The 20,056-nt window shown below is 44.7% G+C and overlaps 1 protein-coding gene across 41 annotated transcripts in view; it reads right to left on the reverse strand.

Annotated features, from left to right (window-relative positions):
- ACSBG2 (acyl-CoA synthetase bubblegum family member 2) overlaps positions 1 to 20,056 on the reverse strand; it is a 43,693-nt gene that overhangs the window by 22,756 nt on the left and 881 nt on the right. For all 41 annotated transcript variants that reach the window (XR_014837703.1, XR_014837722.1, XR_014837706.1 and 38 more), the window contains exons 2-6: positions 10,662 to 10,768; positions 9,155 to 9,384; positions 4,086 to 4,174; positions 3,287 to 3,407; positions 168 to 254 (exon numbers count right to left, since the gene is read on the reverse strand). Coding sequence is in view for 2 of the 41 variants with exons in the window: in XM_021083994.2 (XP_020939653.1) it covers positions 168 to 254; positions 3,287 to 3,407; positions 4,086 to 4,174; positions 9,155 to 9,384; positions 10,662 to 10,683 (549 nt within the window). In the remaining 39 variants the exon portion in view is untranslated. The remainder of the gene's footprint in view (positions 1 to 167; positions 255 to 3,286; positions 3,408 to 4,085; positions 4,175 to 9,154; positions 9,385 to 10,661; positions 10,769 to 20,056) is intronic.

Consider the following 20,056-nt stretch of genomic DNA (forward strand, 5'->3'; position numbering starts at 1 on the left):
GCTCTGCCCTCTCACTCACCACCCAGTTCCTCTGACAGTCCCCACCCACTTCCCTCTGGTATGGCCCGACCCTCTCCCTTGCTCACCACCCACTTCCCTTGAGAGTGGCGAACTTCCCTTTCAAGGTGGTGCCCTCCTCTTTGCTCTGTGCCCCCTCTCACACTTACAGAATACAAGTTGTTAGATTTGCTCTCCTTCACTGGCACCTTGTACTGGATGATTGCTTTTAGGGTCTCCATCCTGCTCTTTGGAATCTGAAAGAAAGTTATACATGGACCTCATGGCAGCCCACCTCCAAGAGAGTGCATCCCAACCTCTCCCACAGGGATCCCAGCCACTTTCCCTTCCCCTGCCCAAGGGAAAACATGGCTCTTTGCCTTGACTGACACTAAGCAGCCTGGACTTAGGACCACTGGCTTCTTTGTGGTCCTTGAAGATGAGGGCAACAGCTCCTGAATTCTGCTGCTCAGAGTTGTGGCTTTTGGTTGGTGAATTGAAGGTCAGCGCTCCTGGCTCTTCCTCTCCTGGCATCTTCACCATGCAGCCAAGATCCCACTCACCTTCTGGTTGGAGTCAGGCCACAGAAGTCCTCCATGAAGGTGTCTAGGACCTGGGTGGGCTCAGAACCCTCTACCTAAACCTAGGACCATAAGGCTCAGGGGACCAGGCCTGTGGGATTCTTGTCCCCTGTGCTTGCAAAGGAAGGAGTGTGCCTCTCTGACATTTCTAGCCAATCCAACGAGGGGGTCACTTCCAGCATCCAGTACACGGATTATCATTAGACCCAAGTCTCTGGTGTGGACAGAGGGAAGAGATGACAGAAGTGCTTGTAAACACTGGACAAGAGTTTTTCAGAGAGAGAAGGAGCAGACATCAGAAAGCCTGAAGCAGGCAGCAGCTGGGATGGGTGAGAGAGAGGAAAAGTCCAGGATGTCTGGAATGGAGGTGGAAGGGAGATGGCAAAGGGAGGAGGCAAGAAAGGATGTGAGGGCGAGGGAGGCCGCATTTTGGAGGAGTCTGCATTTTGTTCTAAAGGAAGAAGAAAAGCACTGGGGAGTTACAAGCTGTGATTATCACCCAGCATCACAGACCTCCAGGTAGAGCTGAGCATCCACTTTGGGAGGAGCGCACCAGGTGCCTGGCTTTGAGTCTTTCAGACAGAGCAACCAGAATGACAGATCTCTTCCCAACTGCATCTTTGGTGAAACTAAGAGACAGGAAGCACTCAGATACTGCTTTATGCAAGTAAGGCTGAATATACCAGAAGGAGGATGGGAAGTCAGAATAGTAAGGCGGCTACAGGGGGAAGGAGGGAGCATGAGGCATTTTCTAACAGTGGAGAAACCCAAATCATAAGCTAGTATTCACAGCAAGAAGGAGAAGGCGGAGTTCCCATCATGACGCAGTGGTTGACGAATCCGACTGGGAACCGTGAGGTTGAGGGTTCAATCCCTGGCCTTGCTCAGTGGGTTGAGGATCCGGTGTTGCCATGAGCTGTGGTGTGGGTTGCAGACGTGGCTCAGATCCTGTGTTGCTGTGGCTCTGGTGTAGGCAGGCAGCTATAGCTCCGATTCGACCCCTAGCCTGGGAACCTCCATATGCTGTGGGAGCGGCCCAAGAAATGGCAAAAAGACAAAAAAAAAAAAAAAAAAAAAAAAGGAAGGAGAAGGCAACCCCTCCCCCCACTGGCCAGTCCTTACCCATCACCCATCCCACGGTGTGTTCTGCCATGAACAGGTCGGGCAGGGCCAGACTGAGTATGGGGACCAGAGCAGCCTGCCTGAAGAAAGCAGTTTCAAAAAGTAGAACTCTAGGAGTTCACTGAGGGTCTAATGGTTAGGACTTGGCACTTTCACTGCTGCAGCCTAGGTTCAGTCCTTGGCCTGGGAACTGAGATCCATGTCAATCAGCTGCAGGCTATGGCCAAAAAAAAAAAAAAAAGAAAGAAAGAAAAAAAAGTCTATCCTCATGAACCAGGTCAAGATGTAGGCAATGAAGGAGGCCTGGTGGTACAAGATGTCCTATTTCACGGAGTCTGGCTGGATTTCACTGAGTCTGGAAATCTACCCTAAATTCAGAGAAGTTAAAATGTGGGGAAAACATATGGCCCATGGTGTTCAGAGGATGCCATCAAATCCAGGACATCTCAACTCCAGAAGTTTTAAAAAGTGCAACTCAGAAGGTGACATGTGGCATTAAAGAAATAGTCACAGAGGCTCTGGGACTGAGGTGAGGGATGAATCTGGTCATCTAGGCTCCCCCCAACCCCAAGGACTCCCCTCCCCTTAGGGCCCTTCTGCCAAAAGCTGGTTCAGGCACCTACAGCTCATTCAAACGCAAGACTTCGGAAAGGTTTCTACAACATCCATACAAAGATATCACAAGGGAAAAAAAAAAAAAGGACTAAGAGAATAAAAGAAGGATCAGATTTCACTTGTGCACAATGAAAGCCACCACAAAGCAAAGGGAAATCACCACCCAATCTTCCAACAGAAAATGTAAACTCTAACAAGGTCATCGGATCTGAAGGAAGAATACAAAACAAACATGTAGGCCCTGAGTGGAGAGCCAGGCACCAGAGAGCAGAGACACAGGAAGGGATCAAACTTCGAAGAGAAGCCTAAGAGAAAGACAAAAGCATTTCAGAAAGGAGAACGATTATAGGAGATGAAAAGTGCAAGGATTACAAGGCTCAAAAGAACTACATTTCTGCAGTTCCCTGATGGCTCATTGGGTTGAGGATCCAGTGTTGTCACTGCTGTGGCTCAGATCACTGCTGTGATGCGGGTTTGATCCCTGACCTGGGAACTTTTGCATATCGAGGGCACAGGCAAAAACAGGGGAAAAAAGGGGAGGGGGGTAGTTCCTGTCGTGGCGCAGCGATAACTAATCCGACAATTATATGTGAGGATGTGGGTTTGATCCGTGGCTTCTCTCAGCGGATTAAGGATCCGGTGTGGTGAGCTGTGGTGTAGGTTGCAGACTTGGCTTGGATCTGGCGTTACTGTGGCTCTGGTGTTGGACAGCTGCTACAGCTCCAATTCAACCTGTAGCCTGTGAACCTGCAGGCCTTAAAAAGCTGGAAGGAAGGAAGGAAAGAAGGAAAACAACTACACTTCTACAAGAAAATGAATAAACAATGGCCTCTACATGAAAGAACACATAGACACATTTTAAAAATGAAAGCCGTGTAGGAATTGAATGTGAATTGGAAATTAAACTCATCCACTCCAGCCCCCAACACCCGCATTTCCCAGTGTCAGGTGGCACTGGGTGGGGGGTTTACCGCAAGGATTTTCTGCAACTGCATGTCGTTTTCCACAATCAGGATGTTCACTTTGGCATGAGTAATGACGTATTGACAGGCATCCGTGGAGTTGGTGGCGTAAATACCAACGCAGAAGCCCCTGGGAAAAGAAGACCCACACACACCATAAGTCAACAGTGTCCTGGAAGGGGAGGGGAGGGGAAAGGTTCTGCAGGTGAGTTCTGAGTTTGCAGCCTTGGTCTCACAACTTGCCAGTGACGAAAAGGACAAAAATGACAGTGATGTTGAGAGTATAGACTCCTGTGATGTCATTATGACATGGATCATGGAGCCCTCATTGTACCCCATTTTACGGATGAGGAAACTGAGGCTCAGGGCAGGGAAGTCACTTGTTCAGAGTCCTCTAGCAAATAAGAGGTGGGGTTTGAACACCCCCCCCAACCTGTTCCCTTCATTCACAACCTTTTGTTCTTGCTTTTCACCCTTCTGTCCTGGTTTGTGTTTGCATTCCCCTGCTGGCTGAAGAGGGCAAGGATCTTCTCAAGTGCTTATTGGCTGTTTCCCTTTGTGCTGTTTCTGTTCAAGTCTCTTGCCCATTTAAAATCTTGTTGTGTTTGTATTCCTGGGTTGTCAAGGCACCCTCTGTATTTGAGCTGCGAGTCTTTTCTCTGATTGGGGTGTGTGTTTGTCTTGCCTGCCTGTCTGGGCTGCATCTGCAACCCTGTTCCCATCTCGGGGAAGCAGCCCAGGGCTGCTAGACCTGGAGTAGCAGCCCCCCTGCCCCAACCGTCCCAGGGAATGGAGCCCAGGGTCTTACCCTGCTAAGATGGCACCAAGAGCAGCGATCAACCACTCGACGGAGTTAAACCCCAGGATGCCGACCGAGTGGAAAGGCTCCAAGCCCAACTGGGAAGGCAAAAGCAGACAAACAGAAAACAGAAACAGAGTTGGTTTGCTTGCTGGTGGGATCTGCTCATTGGGAGGTGAAAGCAGACCTCCAGGCCCATGGAATCACATGGGGGAAAACCAGCATTGAGACTAAAATATGGAGTGTGATGTTTTGGGGGCCATTGGGAGGCTGGCTTACCTCCCTCTACATAATACCCCCTTTGTTTATTCTAATTTTTTTTTTTTTTTTGGTCTTTCTGTCTTTGAGGGCCCCACCCATGGCACATGGAGGTTCCCAGGCTAGGAGTCCAATCAGAGCTATAGCCACTGGCCTGTGCCACAGCCACAGCAACACGGGATCTGAGCCGCGTCTGCAAACTATACCACAGCTCACAGGAACGCTGGATCCTTAACCCACTGACCGAGGTCAGGGATTGAACGCATGTCCTCATGGATGCTAGCTGGGTTCGCTAAGTGCTGAGCCACGATGGGAACTCCTGTTTATTCTAATTTTAAATTTTTTTAATTAAAAATTTGGCCCCAGAGTGCAGTGAATTTATGTGGGATCTCAGTTCCTAGACCAGGAATCGAACCCAGGCTTCAGGGGCAAAAGCAATGAATCCTAACCACCAGACCACAGGAGAACCCCCTCTAAATTTTACGTATTTATCTTATAACTATTTTAGCCACCTTTAAGCACACAGCTCAGCGGCATTAAGCACATTCACATTGTTGTGCAACCATCCCACTGTCATCTCTGGAACTTTCTCATCTTCCCAAACCAAGACTCTGTTCCCATGAAACACTAACTCCCATCCCCTCTCCCAGCCCCTGACCCCACCATCTATTCTATCTCTGTGGATTTAACTCCTCTGGGGACCTTATATAAGAGGAATCATTTGTCCTTTTTTGTGTCTGGCTTCTTTCACTTAGTTTAATGTTCCCCTCTTCATCCATGCATGTTGTAGCAGGTGTCAGAATTTCACTCCAGTTTAGAGCTAACACTGCATTGTATGAACAGACAGCATTGTGTTTATCCATCTATCCATGGGCACTTGAGTTGCTTCCACCTTTTGCCTATTGGGAATCAAGCTGCTGTGAACATGGGTGTCCACACATCTGTTTGAGTCCCTCTTTTCAATTCTTTTGGACGTGTACCCAGAAGTAGAATTGCTGGATCATATAAGACAATTCATAGTTTTTCATTTTGGTTTTTTTTGTTGTTGTTATTTTATATATTTATTTATTTTAGGGCTGTACCTGTAGCATATGGAGGTTCCCAGGCTACAGGTCAAATTGGAGCTATAGCTGCCAGCCTACACCACAGCCACAGCAACACCAGATCCGAGCTTCATCTGTGACCTACACCACAGCTCATGGCAATGCTGGATCCTTAACCCACTGAGTGAGGCCAGGGATAGAACCCATGTCCTCATGGATACTATTTGGATTCATTAACCACAGATCCGTGACGGGAGTGCCTGCAGTTTAATTTTGTGAGGAACCACCAGACTGTCTTCCAAGGTGGCTGCACCCTTTTACATTCCTACTGGTGGTGCATGGGGGCTCTAGTCTCTCCATGTCCTCACCAACACTTGCTATTTTCTGTTCTTTTTGTTTGTTTGTTTGTTTGTTTTATGGCTGCACCTGGGGCATATGGAGGTTCTCAGGCTAGGGGTTGAATGGGAGCTGTAGCCGCTGGCCCACAACCACAGCAGTGCAGGATCCGAGCTGCATCTGCAACCTACACCACAGCTCATGGCAACGCCAGATCCTTAACCCACTTAGAAGGCCAGGGATCAAACCTGTGTCCTCATGGATCCTAGTCAGATTCATTTCTGCTGAGCCACGATGAGAACTCCTGTTGCTTTTTTTTTTTTTCCTAATTAATCGTCGTAGTGAATTTATCTTTATTTTTCATCATAACAATACTCAAAGAGTGATGCTCTATCTTGCTGATAAATTGCATTTCTGAAGGTGTAGCCTTGATCTGAATGTGCTCAAAAATGAATCAGGAGACCCAGATGTGAGGGCAGTCAGTTTTGGGGGAAGCCCCCCCGTTCTTGTCCTGGAAACTCCCAATTTTGTTGGCACTTCTAGTCATTTGGAGCCAGACTGGCTATGACCTGCTGTTCTCAGGGAAAACTTAAGCCTTTGGAGGGCATCTGCCTGCTGGTGCTTCAAAACATGATGCCAGGCATTTCTGCTTCGTGAGTCAAAGGCTGTCTTCACTGTAGACAGAATGTCTCTATTAATGTGTAGATAAACAGTCTTATTTCTGATTGGGTCCCTGAGGTTTAGGTTTAGGTCCTCGAACTCCAGAACTAAGGGCATAACTAAAGAAAACCATCTTCTGGGACCAACTAACCACAGTGCTATGGTATTGGAACGGGGCAGCCAAGAAGAAACTCAGCCTCAGAAGATGCTTCCTAATCCTGACCTCTCAATCTCTTGATGAAGATTCACGGGCAACAGTGGAGGGGAGAGAGGATCTTGGGTCTAGGTCAAAATGTGATCAGATTTCCTGTAAATCAAAACCATCAGGAAATAGCCATTTTACAATATGAGATGCCTGTTATGCCCATTATCTGGCTGCATGACCCATCACCACAAATGTGGCGGCTTCAAACATCACACATTACCCCAGTGTCCACAGGTCAGGACTTGAGCAGCCGCCTAACTGGAGGTTTCCAGGCTAGGGGTTGATTGGGAGCTGTAGCTGCCGGGTTCTCTGCCTAGGATCTCTCAAAGCTACCACCAAAGGTATCAGTGGGGACTGTGATCTCTGAAGCTTGGGGGCCTCCCCACCCTTGCAGGTTGTTTGCAGAATTCATTTCCTTGTAGTTGAATGATAGAGATCCTGTTCTCTTGCTGCCTGCCAGCTGAGGACTGCTCTCACCTCCTAGAGGCTGTTTTCCATCCCCACCACATGGCCCTCTCCAAACATGCCAGTTTGTTTCAAGGAGAGCAAGAGAATCTCTAGTTTAAGGGTTCACCTGATTAGGTCAGGCCCACCCTATGTGCCTGCCCTTTTTGATGAACTCAGAGTCAACAGATTAGAGACCTTGGTACACCTGCAGAATCTCTTCAGTTTTGCCACCACATGAAGGAAATCCCATCATGGTCACAAGTCCTGTCCACAGTCACAGGGAGAAGATTCTACAGCATAAGCCCACCAAGAGTTTGGGAATCTTGGAGGAGTCATCTTAGAATTCTGCCTGCCAAGCGGAAGGGGGAGGAAGTGGGATGGGCAGGGAGTTTGGGGTTAATAGATGCAAACTATTACATCTAGAATGGATGAGCAGTGAGGTCCTAATGTACAGCGCAGGGAACTATGTCCAATCTCTTGGGATGGAATATGATGGAAGATAATATGAGAAAAAAGAATGTATATATCTGTACAACTGGGTCACTATGCTGTATAGCAGAAAGTGGTACAATACTATAAATCAACTATACCAATAATTTTTTAAAAAAGAATTCTACCCAACGTGCCTATCACATTGGCCCAGATGAATATTTTTTGGCCATCCCACAGCACATGAAACTTCCCAGGCCAGGGGTTGAACCTGTGCCACAACAGCAACCCAAGCCACAGCAGTGATGATGCTGGATCCTTGACCTGCTGAACCACCAGAGAACTCTGCAGATGAATATTTTTGACAACATTGTGTTGGCAAGAGTGTACATAAGCAGATTCTCATACACTGTGAGTGGACATAAAAGGGCACTCCTTGTAGGAATTCATTGTTCAAAGAAGGTTCACTGGGCACCATGTATGGTAGCAAAAGTCTGGAAACAACTTAATGCCCACCAGTAGGGGACTGGTTAAATCAACACTCTTACATATGTATTTGCAGTTGTTGGAAAGAATATGGATTAAAAAAAAAATAAAATTGAGGAGTTCCGCTGTGGTGTGATGGGATTGGCAGCATCTTGGGAGTGCTGGGTCGCCAGTTCAATCCCCAGCCCAGCACAGTGGGTTAAGGACCCGGCATTTCCACAGCTGTGGCTTAGGTCACGACTACGGCTCGGATAGGATCCCTGGCCTGGGAACTCATATGCCACAGGGTGGCGAAAAATGAAAAAAAATCAATATGGGGGGACCTCAGAATGCAGCAACCAGCCTCTAAGATGGTCCCCAATGAGTCTCATCTGGCATTTGTGTTCTTGTGTGATTCCTACCCATATTGTATAGAGGTCCATGTAACCAGTAGAATGTGGAAGAAGTGATAGTGTGTCATTACTGAGATTAGGTTATAAAAAAATACCTTGGTTCCCATCTGGTTCACTCCCTTTCTTGGATCATTCATTCTGGGGGAAGCTGGCTGCCATGTTGTGAGGACACTCAAGCAGTCCTATGGCGAAGGCCATAGAGGAAGGAACTGAGGCCTCCTGCCAAGAGTCAGCCATGTAAAGAAGCTTAGCAGTGGGCCCTCCCACCCCAGTCAAGCCTTCAGATGATGCAGCCCAGGCTAACAGCTGAATATAACCTCATGAGAGATCCTGAACCTGAAACATCCAACTAAATCACTCCTGGATTCCTGACCCACAGAAACAGTGAGATAATAAATGCTTGTCATTTTGAGTCACTAAGTTTAGGGGGAAATTGCTATGCAGCAGGAGCTAGCTAATACATATATTTACTGTGCTAACGGGAGAAAAAACAAGATGCAGACCCTTGGGTATAGTATGCTACCATGTGTGTAAAAATCTGCATATAACAAATTATATACACGTAATTTATTCCCCAGAACACACACACACACACACAGACACACACACAGACACAGACACACACACACACACACACACACACACACACTGCAAATGGTGGCTGCCTCCATAAGAGAAGGGTCAAAGGTTGGAAGGAAATTTTTCACCAAGTTAACCTTTGTATCTTGGGATGTCTTGTGCATTTTGTCCCATATGTATGTATACATAGAATGAGCGATTTCGTACATGATGAACAAATGAAAGAATGAATAGCTCACTTACCTTCATCATGGCCTTCCCTGCCTTCCGACAAGCCTCGTAATACTGGTTGAAATTCAGAACTTCCCACTGTTCATTCTTCTTCGATGCGAGGGCTGGGTAAGTCCCAAATCGGCTGACTGACTCCCGAAAAAATTCAGGGATGGTCATGGGGGTCTCATGGCCTGGCCCGTGTTTTGATAGCCTCAGAAGCACTTCTCCATCTCGATGAGTAGTCCACAGCCCAGGAGTAACTGCAAACGGTCACCAGGGTTGGGTGGCAGGCTTTTTTTTTATTATTCATTTCGTAACACAAAAAGACAGGAGAGGCTGTCTTTTTGAACTTGAATTAATCCCACACCTCAAGTGAAGTCACATGGTCATTGCTGGTCTGCTCAAGCTTCCTCTTTCCTATTTATTTCTTCCGTACTCCCTCAGTAATTTAGTTTGAAGAATCACAAGTGTACAACAAATTTGATTGTATAGCAAGTACCCTCTTACCACCAAATTCTACAACTGCCAGCATTTTGCTCTCTTTGCTTATCACATCTCCATCCGGCCATCCCTCTGTTTATCCATCTATCATGCTGTCTTGTTTTTTGATACATTTCAAAGTAAGCTGCAGGGATCCATCCATTTCACTCTAACCATTTGACTCATTTGATGTCACTTATTTAGCATTTGAATCATTAACTAGAATTCCATATTATTTACAAATAGTATATATACACACATATCTGCATCAATATATTATTACATCCGCACTATATATATACATATATAATTGCATCTGTACTATATATAACTGGATATATGTATAATTAGTCTATGTATATAATTACATCTTTACTATATATAATTATATTCTCACTATATATATTATTACACCAATACTATATGTATATTATTACATTTGCACCACATAAATACAATTACATCTCTAGTATATATATGATTATATCAGTACCATATGTATAATTACATCTATACTATGTGTGTATATAATTACATCTGTACTATATATGTAACTATATTTTTGCTACATATATTACTACATCTGCACTTTATAAACCATTATATAGTATATCTGCCACATATCTAAAAACTTACAATTACACCTGTGCCATGTAAATATGTAATATGTATACTATGTAACATAGAGCATAGTATATGTATTATGTATTTGTGTGCTTTACCCACACGAGCTCACCATCTTAATAGGGAGTTACTGTTATCTATTATCAGTGCCCCCCACTGGTACCATATACAGGTGAGGCTTCAAAAGAGCAAAGGACTGTCCCATTGTCACCTGGCTAGCAGACCTCTGCTGTGAACTGCATGGCCCAGCTGTCAACTGCTTACTTGCACCACCTCTGCTGCCTGTCACCTATTGATATTTGGCCCCCCAGGTGCGGGCATCTTGGCCAGGGCCAGCAATTGGGGCAGGGAGTGGTGTGCCCAACTCTGGGCCCAGACTCCTTCATGAAAAGCAACGGTGAGTCATTGCACCGTTCTCTCTCACACAACATACCTTGTTCTTGACTTTGACTCATGTCTACTTTAAGGTCCTTGGCCTTCTCTTCTTGAGTCGTCAGGGTTTCAGCCCTTCCAAGTCTGCAGAGACCATTCTTCAGAATGCTGCAAGAAACAAAGCAAAGGATTTAACAGGACAGGCAAAGGGATTGCAGGTCTGAAGCTAACTGCCATGTTTGCCTAGTCATGTCTGCCTAGGATCTTGGGATTGATTAGTCATGCCTGCCCTGGTCCTAGGAGGAGAGGAGAGTGGCCTATATGCCATATCATGGAGCAGTTGTAAAGTCCAGAGGGTATTCAGTCCATGAGTTTCCAGAAGAGTCTCTGAAACAGCTATGATATGGAAACTAGGTCTATATGTGATCCTGTGGATGGGAAAACATCTTGAAGTCTTCTGAAGGAAAGCAGCTCTCACAGGAGAGTTCTTCTCTGACTGGTTGCCAGATAGTACAGCATGAAAACTCAAAGGACATAAAGGACAAACAGTAAATTTTGCTACAGAGAAAGTTTAAAATTTTTCACATAGGAAAGAATACCATGAACAGAATCAAAAGAGCAACAACATGGAGTTCCTGTCATGGCTCAGCAGTTAGCAAACCCTACTAGCATCCGTGAGGACATGGGTTCGATCCTGGTCTTGTTCATTGGGTTAAGGATATGGTGTTGCCGTGAGCTGTGTTGCAGGTCTTAGACGCAGCTCAGATCCTGTGTTGATGTGAGCTGTGGTGTAGGTTGCAGACGCAGCTCAGTTCCCATGTTGCTGTGGCTGTGGTATAGGCCGGTGGTACAGCTCCAATAGTACCCCTAGCCTGGGAACCTCCATATGCTGTGGTTGCAGCCCTAAAAGACAAGAAAAAAAAAAGATGGAAGATCAGTAACAGGAGTTCCTGTTGTGGTTCAGTGGTAGCAAACCTGACTAGTATCCATGAGGACAAAGATTCAATCCCTGGCCTTGCCTAGTGGGTGAAGGATCTGGCGTTGACTTGAGCTGTGGTGTAGGTCGAAGACATGGCTCAGATCCTGTGTTGCTGTGGCTGTGGTGTAGGCCAGCAGCTGGAGCTCTGGTTCAATTCTTAGCCTGGGACCCTCCGTACACTGCAGGTGTAGCCATAAAAAACAAAACAATACAAAACAAAACAACAAAAAAACAACAAAAAACCTACAGCAAATGGAAAAAAATGTGGGCAACACATCTAATCAATAAAGGCCTGATTTCTTAACATGTAAAGAACTCCAATATATCACTAAGAAAAAGAACAATAACCCAATGACAAAATGGGCAGAAGTCTTAAATAGACAGTTCTCGAAAACACATTTTTTTTTTTTCCCACTGTACAGCAAGGGGGTCAGGTTATCCTTACATGTATACATTACAATTACAGTTTTTCCCCCACCCTTTCTTCTGTTGCAACATGAGTATCTAGACATAGTTCTCAATGCTATTCAGCAGGATCTCCTTGTAAATCTATTCTAAGTTGTGTCTGATAAGCCCAAGCTCCCGATCCCTCCCACTCCCTCCCCCTCCCATCAGGCAGCCACAAGTCTCTTCTCCAAGTCCATGATTTTCTTTTCTGAGGAGATGTTCATTTGTGCTGGATATTAGATTCCAGTTATAAGTGATATCATATGGTATTTGTCTTTGTCTTTCTGGCTCATTCGAAAACACATTTTTAAATGACTTTTAAAAACAGGAAAACACGCTCCATCTCAGTCCAGAGAGAAATGCAATAGAAAATATGATGCAGTTTTCTCCTGTCAGATGAAGTAAAGACCAAAAAGGTTGTAAAACACCTTATATTAGCAAGGATGTGGGGAAACATTTGCTCGCATATACTGCGGTACAAATTGATGCAGCCCATTTAAAGGACATTTATCAGTGGTCAAACCTAAGGTCACCTGGTCATCCTGCTGGTGGGGGACAGGTGCAGATTCCTGGCTGCCCATGGTTCTTATACACTCATGAACTGGACACCCTCCTTGACCTTGTTTGACTTTCAGCGTGTTAATGCTTAAACCTGTTAGATAGCGTTCTTCTCCACATCATCATAACATACATCAGTAGTTATTTTCATGGACTGAACTATGTTCCCCCATAGTCGTATGTTGAAACCCTGACCCCCAAAGTAATTTTATTTGGAGATGGAGCCTTGAGGAAGCTTAAATAGGATTGGTGTCCTGAGAAAAGATTGCCAGCTCTCCTTCTTCCTCCCATGTGAGGACACAGTGATAAGGCTGCCATCTGGAAGAGAGTTCTCACCAGAAACCAGTCCTGCTGACACCTTGATTGTGCACTTCCAGCCCCCGCAACTGAGCAAAAACAAGTTTCTATTAAGCCACTCATTTCTCAGTATCTTGTTATTAGCCCTGGGAGACTAATATAGTTACATAAATATGTAAAAGAATGGTGCTTAAGAATTCCTGTCATGGCTCATCAGTAACAAACCCGACTAGTATCCATGAAGATGTGGGTTTGATCCCTGGCCTCGCTCAGTGAGTTAAGGGTCTGGTACCCTGAGCTGTGGGGTAGGTCGCAGATGAGGCTTGAATCTGGCATTGCTGTGGCTGTGGCTGAGGCCGTGGCCAGCACTTGTAGCTCTGATTTGACCCCTAGCCTGGGAATTTACCTATGCTGCAGATTCAGTCCTAAAAAGAAAAAAAAAAAAATGGTGCTTGATGAACTTGTGAATTTAATCAAAATTTTCAATATATACTTAAGTCTTGTCCATAATATGTCAATTACATTTTAATTGTTAAAAAAAGTTTTCACTGGGGGCTCCTGGTGGCTAGCAGTTAAGGATCTGGTGTTGTCACTGCTGTGACATGCGTTCGATCCCTGACCTGGGAACTTCCGCATGCCACAGGCATAGCTAAAAAAAAAGTCTTCATCACTTTTCTAAATATGTTCGATGATGATAGCATAAAGAGAAAAATCTCTTCTAGTCAATCAATGTTTTATAAATAAAAGTTTCCTTTGGCAGGCTGGAAAAGGAAAGGTGTACTATACACCAAAATCAGATACTGCTACCCCAAAGTGAAATTCACAATGAATTTTTTTTGGCCATGCCCACAGAAGTTCCTGTGCCAGGGACCGAATCCTTGACATAGCAGTGACAACACCAGGTCCTTAACCACTAGGCCACTAGGGAACTCCTGGATAAAATATTTGAAAAATGTAGTAAAATATCTACCTCATACCAGGCAAGCTATCTGGGGTTACCATAAAGGACTTTCAGAAAGTATCTGTTTCCACAGAAAAAATTAAAATCAGGAACAGAACTCCCACTTGAAGACAAACCAAAGTAAATTGGAAACACCAAAGAATTCAAAGAATCATTCACCTGACAGTTACTTAAACTACATACAATGAATGGCCAGTGCAGCACTGTTTGAACCGTGAAAGGCTGGGGGGAATCCAAACACCCAGCAATAGAGGACTGGTAATATGCATTATAGAATCTCCATGTGGTGGAATGTTCTAGAGCTGTGTAAGAAAACCCCAGGAATGCACACCCATGTTCACAGCAGCACAGTTCCCAACCGCCAAAAATGGACATGGTCTGAACACCCATAACTGGATGAATGGATAAGCAAGATGTGGTCTTTTCATGGAACAGAACATTATTCAACCCCCAAAAGGAGAGAAGCACTGACACTCGCTACAGCATGGACAGAACTTGAGGACCCGATGCTCAAAGAGAGAAGCCAGATACAAACGCCACCTGGTGTGTGATTCCATTTATATAAAGGTCCTTAGAGACAGAGAGTAGGTTGGTGGTCGCCAGAGGCTGGGGACTGACTAAGGAGTACATTGTCCTTTGGGGCTGATGAAAATGTTTTGGAACGAAACAGAGATAGGATTGTACTAAGTGCCACTGAGCTGTTTACTTTAAAATGGTTAATTTTACCTTAATGTGAATCTCATCTCAATTACAAAACACCAGAAATGTTGGAGTTCCCACTGTGGTGCAATGGGATCAGCAGCATCTCTGGAGCCCTGGGATGAAGGTTGGTGCCCTGGCCCAGCACAGTCAGTTAAGGATTTGGCATTGCCACAGCTTCAGCTTAGGTCAAAACTGCGGCTCAGATCTGATCCCTGGTCTAAGAACTCCATATGCCACAGGTTGACCAAAAAAGAAAAAAAAAAAATGTTGATTCATGGTTCCTGAATGGAACTTTCTCCAAGACATAAACCAGAAAAGCAAGATGCAGGACAACATAGAAAGAAGGTGACTGTTTGTGTAGATGAATGGGTAAGGACACATGTTTATGGCTCAAGAAAAAAAGTTTTGGGTTGTCTGGACCAAGAGGTTATTACCTCCTTGATGGTCATAATGCAAAATGCCAGCCGTTTGGCACCAAATTTGACTGCTGACCCCTGCTAATGGGAAGATGAGACAGAAGTCTCAGATCACCAAGTCCCCAGGTGTCTGTGGCCATCAGGGGGCCGTGGTGGTCTCTTCCAGCTTCAAGAACCCATCTTGCACCCTCAGCGACAGAGAAGGAGGTCCTTCATCCCAGGGGTCTGCCGCTCTCCTCCCCTTCTGCTTCCTGAGCACCTGCTGTGCTGCAGGCTTTGCTCTAGCCACTGGGCAGCCAGATGGACAGAAACCCCTCCTGGAGCTGACATTCTAGTTGGGAGGAACAGCCAGGAAAGAAAGATCAGTTTGGATGGTAACAGGATGAGCCTCGAAAACATCAGGCTGAGAGAAAGAAGCCAGATACCAAAGGACACACAGTGTGTGACCCCATTGATAGGAAATGTCCAGAACAGGCAAATCCACAGAGACAGAGTGGGTTTGTGGTTGGCTGGGGGCTGGGGGAGGGGAATGGGAAGTGACTGCTTATGGGCATACAATTTCCTCTTGGAGTGTTGAAAATATTTTGGAACTAGATGGTGGTGTTTGCACATGGTTGTGGATGTGCCGAATACCACTGAATTGCACGCTCTAAAATGAATTTTGGGATCTGCGAGTTTCCCTTTGATTATTAGAAAAAAAGCACATTAGTGATGACTAGGATGGAGATGATGGAACAGGGTACTGTGGTAGCACTGGGGTGGTCAGGAGGACCTTTTGGAGGAGGTGACATCTGAAATGGGACCTAAAGGATGTGGAGTTCTACTGCAGAGAGGGGTTCCAGGCAGAGGGAACTGCAAAGGCAAAGGCCGTGGGGTGGGAAGCAGCTTGGTGTGTGCCAGGTGGGGAATATGCAGCATGGCCAGTGTCCAGGCAGCGAGGAGCACATGGTGATAAATACAAAGATGGCCCCACCTCATGCTGCATGCCCTCATCTCCTCAGCTCCTGCTGCTGGGACCTTCTCTCCATCCCCTAAACACTCCAGGCTCCTTCATACCTCAGGGCCTTTGCACATGTTGTCCATTCTGCTCCAAACACTGATCTCAGTAATCTTCATCTACGGCTTCCTCCTCAAACTCAACCTCTGTTTATGAGTCCATTCTTCAGGGAAATAGCCTGTGTTATACAAGTCTGGACCAGACCCTGCACCCTCTCATTCCACACCCTTCCCCTACATTTCATGACCTAGCTTTGTAATTGTGTGTGTACGACTGTGTGTGACAATCTTTTTTTCTTGTCTTTTGTCTTTTTAGGGCTGCACCTGTGTTATAGGGGGGTTCCCAGGCTAGGGGTTGAATCAGAGCTGTAGCTGCTGGCCACAGCTACGGCCACAGCCACAGCAATGACAGCCTTGATCATTATATCTCTAACACCTAGTATAGCACCTGGCGTTCCATCAACATTAACTGAACGAATATCTAAACAGATTTGGGGTAGTATGCTTCTTCTACATAGCTAAGGTCAAATCTAGCTGTGCATTAAAAGAATCTTGATCATAAAAAACCCAGAATTGCCAAACAATCCTGAGGGAAAAAAACAAGCAGGAGGCATAACTTCCAGAATCCAGACAATATTACAAAACTACACTAATCAAGACAGTGTGGTGTTGGTAAAAAAACAGACATACAGATCAATGGAACATAATAGCCCAGAAATAAACCCAGACACCTATGGTCAGTTAATCTTTGACAAAGGAGGCAAGAATATAAAATGGGAAAAAGAAAGTCTTTTTAGCAAATGGTGCTGGGAAAACTGGACAGCCGTATGTAACTCAATGAAGCTAGAACACACCATCACACCATGCACAAAAATAAGCTCAAAATGGCTTAAAGACTTAAACATAAGACAAGAACACCATAAAACTCCTAGAAAATAACATAGGCAAAAATTCTCTGACATAAAGCATACAAATGTTTTCTTAGGTCAGTTTCCCAAGGCAACAGAAATAAAAACACAAACCAATGGGACCTAATCTAACTTACAAGCTTTTTTGCACAGCAAAGGAAACAATAAACAAAATGAAAAGACAGCTTATGGAATGAGAGAAAATAGTTGAAGCGATGCAACTGGCAAGGGCTTAATCTCCAAACTGTGTAAGCAACTCATACAACTCAATACCAAAACAACAAAAACCAATCGATGGGAGTTCCCGTTGTGGTGCAGTGGTTAACGAATCCGACTGGAAACTGTGAGGTTGCAAGTTCGATCCCTGGCCTTGCTCAGTGGGTTGAGGATCCAGCGTTGCCGTGAGCTGTGGTGTAGGTTGCAGACACGGCTCGGATCCTGCATTGCTGTGGATTCGACCCCTAGCCTGGGAACCTCCATATGCCGAGGGAGTGGCCCTAGAAATGGCAAAAAGACAAAAAAAAAAAAAAAAGCCAAAAAGCCCCAGATGAATGGGTAAATACATACATATACTACTACGTGGCCATAAAAAAGAAAATTATGCCACTTACAGCAACATGGGAGATTCTTACACAAAATGAAGTCTGAAAAAGACAAACACCGTATGATATCACTTACATGTGGAATCTAAAACATGGCACAAATGAGCCTGTCTTCAAACAGAAACAGACTCTCAGACATAAAAAACAGTCTTGTGGTTGCCAAGGGGGAAGGGAGAGGGGGTGGGATGGACTGGGAGTTTGGGGTTAGTAGATGCAAACTACTACATTTAGAGTGGATGAGCAATGAGGTCCTGCTGTAGAGCACAGGGAACTGTGTCCAATCTCTTAGGATAGATCTATGGTCCAAAAAACTTTAAATTGTTCATGAAAGGAGATGAGGACTATGGCTAAATAAATAGAATCTTCTAAGAAACTTTAACATCCTTCTATAATATATGCACTAAAAAATCCTATAGCTAAGATTTCTTAGAAAAATTAGGGAAGTTTTAGTTTTCTTTGTAGATAGATACATTGACAGATATCAAATAAACACACGCACGCAAAGAACACACACACACATGCACGCAAAGAACACACACACACATGCACGCAAAGAATCTGGATCAGATGAAGAATTTTATTAAGACATCAGAAAGCAGTGAGTCAAGTCACTGGCCAAGACAAAACATTTGTTATGTTTATATCCCAAGGCAGAATTCATGCACAGAATATGAAAAGGCCTTTTGTTTTAAAAAGACAACCCCATAGGAAATGAGTGCAAACTATGACCAGACAGCTCACAGAACAGGCAATGTGAACGGGCTGTAAACCCAGGACAGGATGCTCAGATTCCTTGGTAATCAGGGACAAGCACATTAAAACCACAGTGAGGTATTTCACCCCCAGTAGATGTGCAGACAGGCATCAAATGCTGGAGAGGGAGAAGAATGGGATGCTCTCCTCCACTGCTGGGGAGAGCTAAAGATGGCACACCCTTTTGCGAAAGCAGTGCAGTGTTAATGATTAAAAGTGAACAATGGCATGCCCCTGACTCGGCATTTTCACTTCCAGATCTACCCAAGGGAAACTCTTGCACATCTCCCCCAGGAGGTAGACAGCGGCCATGTTCATAAGGACTCCCAACTGGAAACAGCCCACATATACAGCAGGAAGGTGGATGCATCCATTATGGAATACTATGCTGCAATGAAAATTGAGGGACAGATGCAAAAACTTGACTGGATCTCCCAGCCTTGATGCTGATGAAGAAGCAGGTGGCAATATGATTTTATTGTATGAAGTTCACAAAGAGACAACGTTAATGAGTCCTTGTTTAGGTGGTTAAACTATGAGGAAAATTTCTGCAGGCAGTTCAGGACAGTGTTACCTTATTCACGTGAGGGAGGAACATGAGAAAAAGGTAGGACATAAAGGACTTAAAAGTCACTAGTAATATTCTAGTTCATAAAGTGAAGTGGGTACACAGACATTTATTGCTAGTCATTAAATTTTACATGATTTGTACATTCATTATACACTAAAATGGCTTGTCATTTTATATGCAAGATATGTTCACAATTTTAAAAGGCCATGTAGGATTTATTATAGCAATGCAAATGTTACTCAACATTCAAAATTCTTACTGCATTTAAGGGACAGAGGTGAAAAACTATATAATCACCTCAAGATATAATTTGATTAAATATCCATTTAAATGTATTTCAGTGTGACTGGGTCACCTTGCTGTACAGTAGAAAATTGACAGAACACTGTAAACCAGCTATAATGGAAAAAAATAAAAGTCGTTATAAAAAAAAAAAAAATCCAGGGCGTTCCCATCGTGGCTCAGTGGTGATGAACCTAACTTGTATCTGTGAAGGCCTTGCTCAGTGGGTTAAGGATCAGGCATTGCCATGAGGGCTGTTGTGTAGCACAGATGCAGCTGGGATCCTGTGTTGCTGTGGCTCTGGCATAGGCTGGCAGCTGCAGCTCTGATTTGACCCCGAGCCTGGGAATTTCTGTATACCATACCCGCAGCCCTAAAAAGGAAAATAATAATAATGAAAATCCCTTTAGGGTTTGATAAAATATCCATTTTAAAATGAAAATCCCTTATCAAATAAGAAACAGAAGACATTTCTTTTTTTTTTTTTTTTTTTTTGTCTTTTTGTCTTTTCTAGGGCCGCTCCTGCGGCATATGAAGGTTCCCAGGCTAGGGTCCAATTGGAGCTGTAGCCACCAGCCTACGCCAGAGCCACAGCAACACCAGATCTGAGCCACATCTGTGACCTGCACCACAGCTCACAGCAACGCCAGATCCTTAACCCACTGAGCAAGGCCAGGGATCGAACCCGAAACCTCATGGTTCCTAGTCAGATTCATTAACCACTGCGCCACAACGGGAACTCCTGGAAGACATTTCTTTAACTTGATAAAGACTGTCTACCAGACCTATAAATATGATACTTAACAATACAACAAAAGCACCAGAAGAGTTTCCATGAAGTTGGAAATAAGACGAAGATATCAGCTGTCACTGCTCCTTGTCAGCATTGATCTGGAAGTCCTTAGCCAATGCAATAAGAAAAAAGAAGTGAGAGGAAGAAGTTGGAAACAGACAACGTTGCCATTGTGCAAATAATGTGATTGA

This window comes from Sus scrofa, chromosome 2, assembly GCF_054392235.1.
Source record: "Sus scrofa isolate SSC_HxYL_T2T_F1_AM1 chromosome 2, Sscrofa_HxYL_maternal_Yorkshire_Landrace_v2.0, whole genome shotgun sequence".
Classification (NCBI taxonomy): domain Eukaryota; kingdom Metazoa; phylum Chordata; class Mammalia; order Artiodactyla; family Suidae; genus Sus; species Sus scrofa.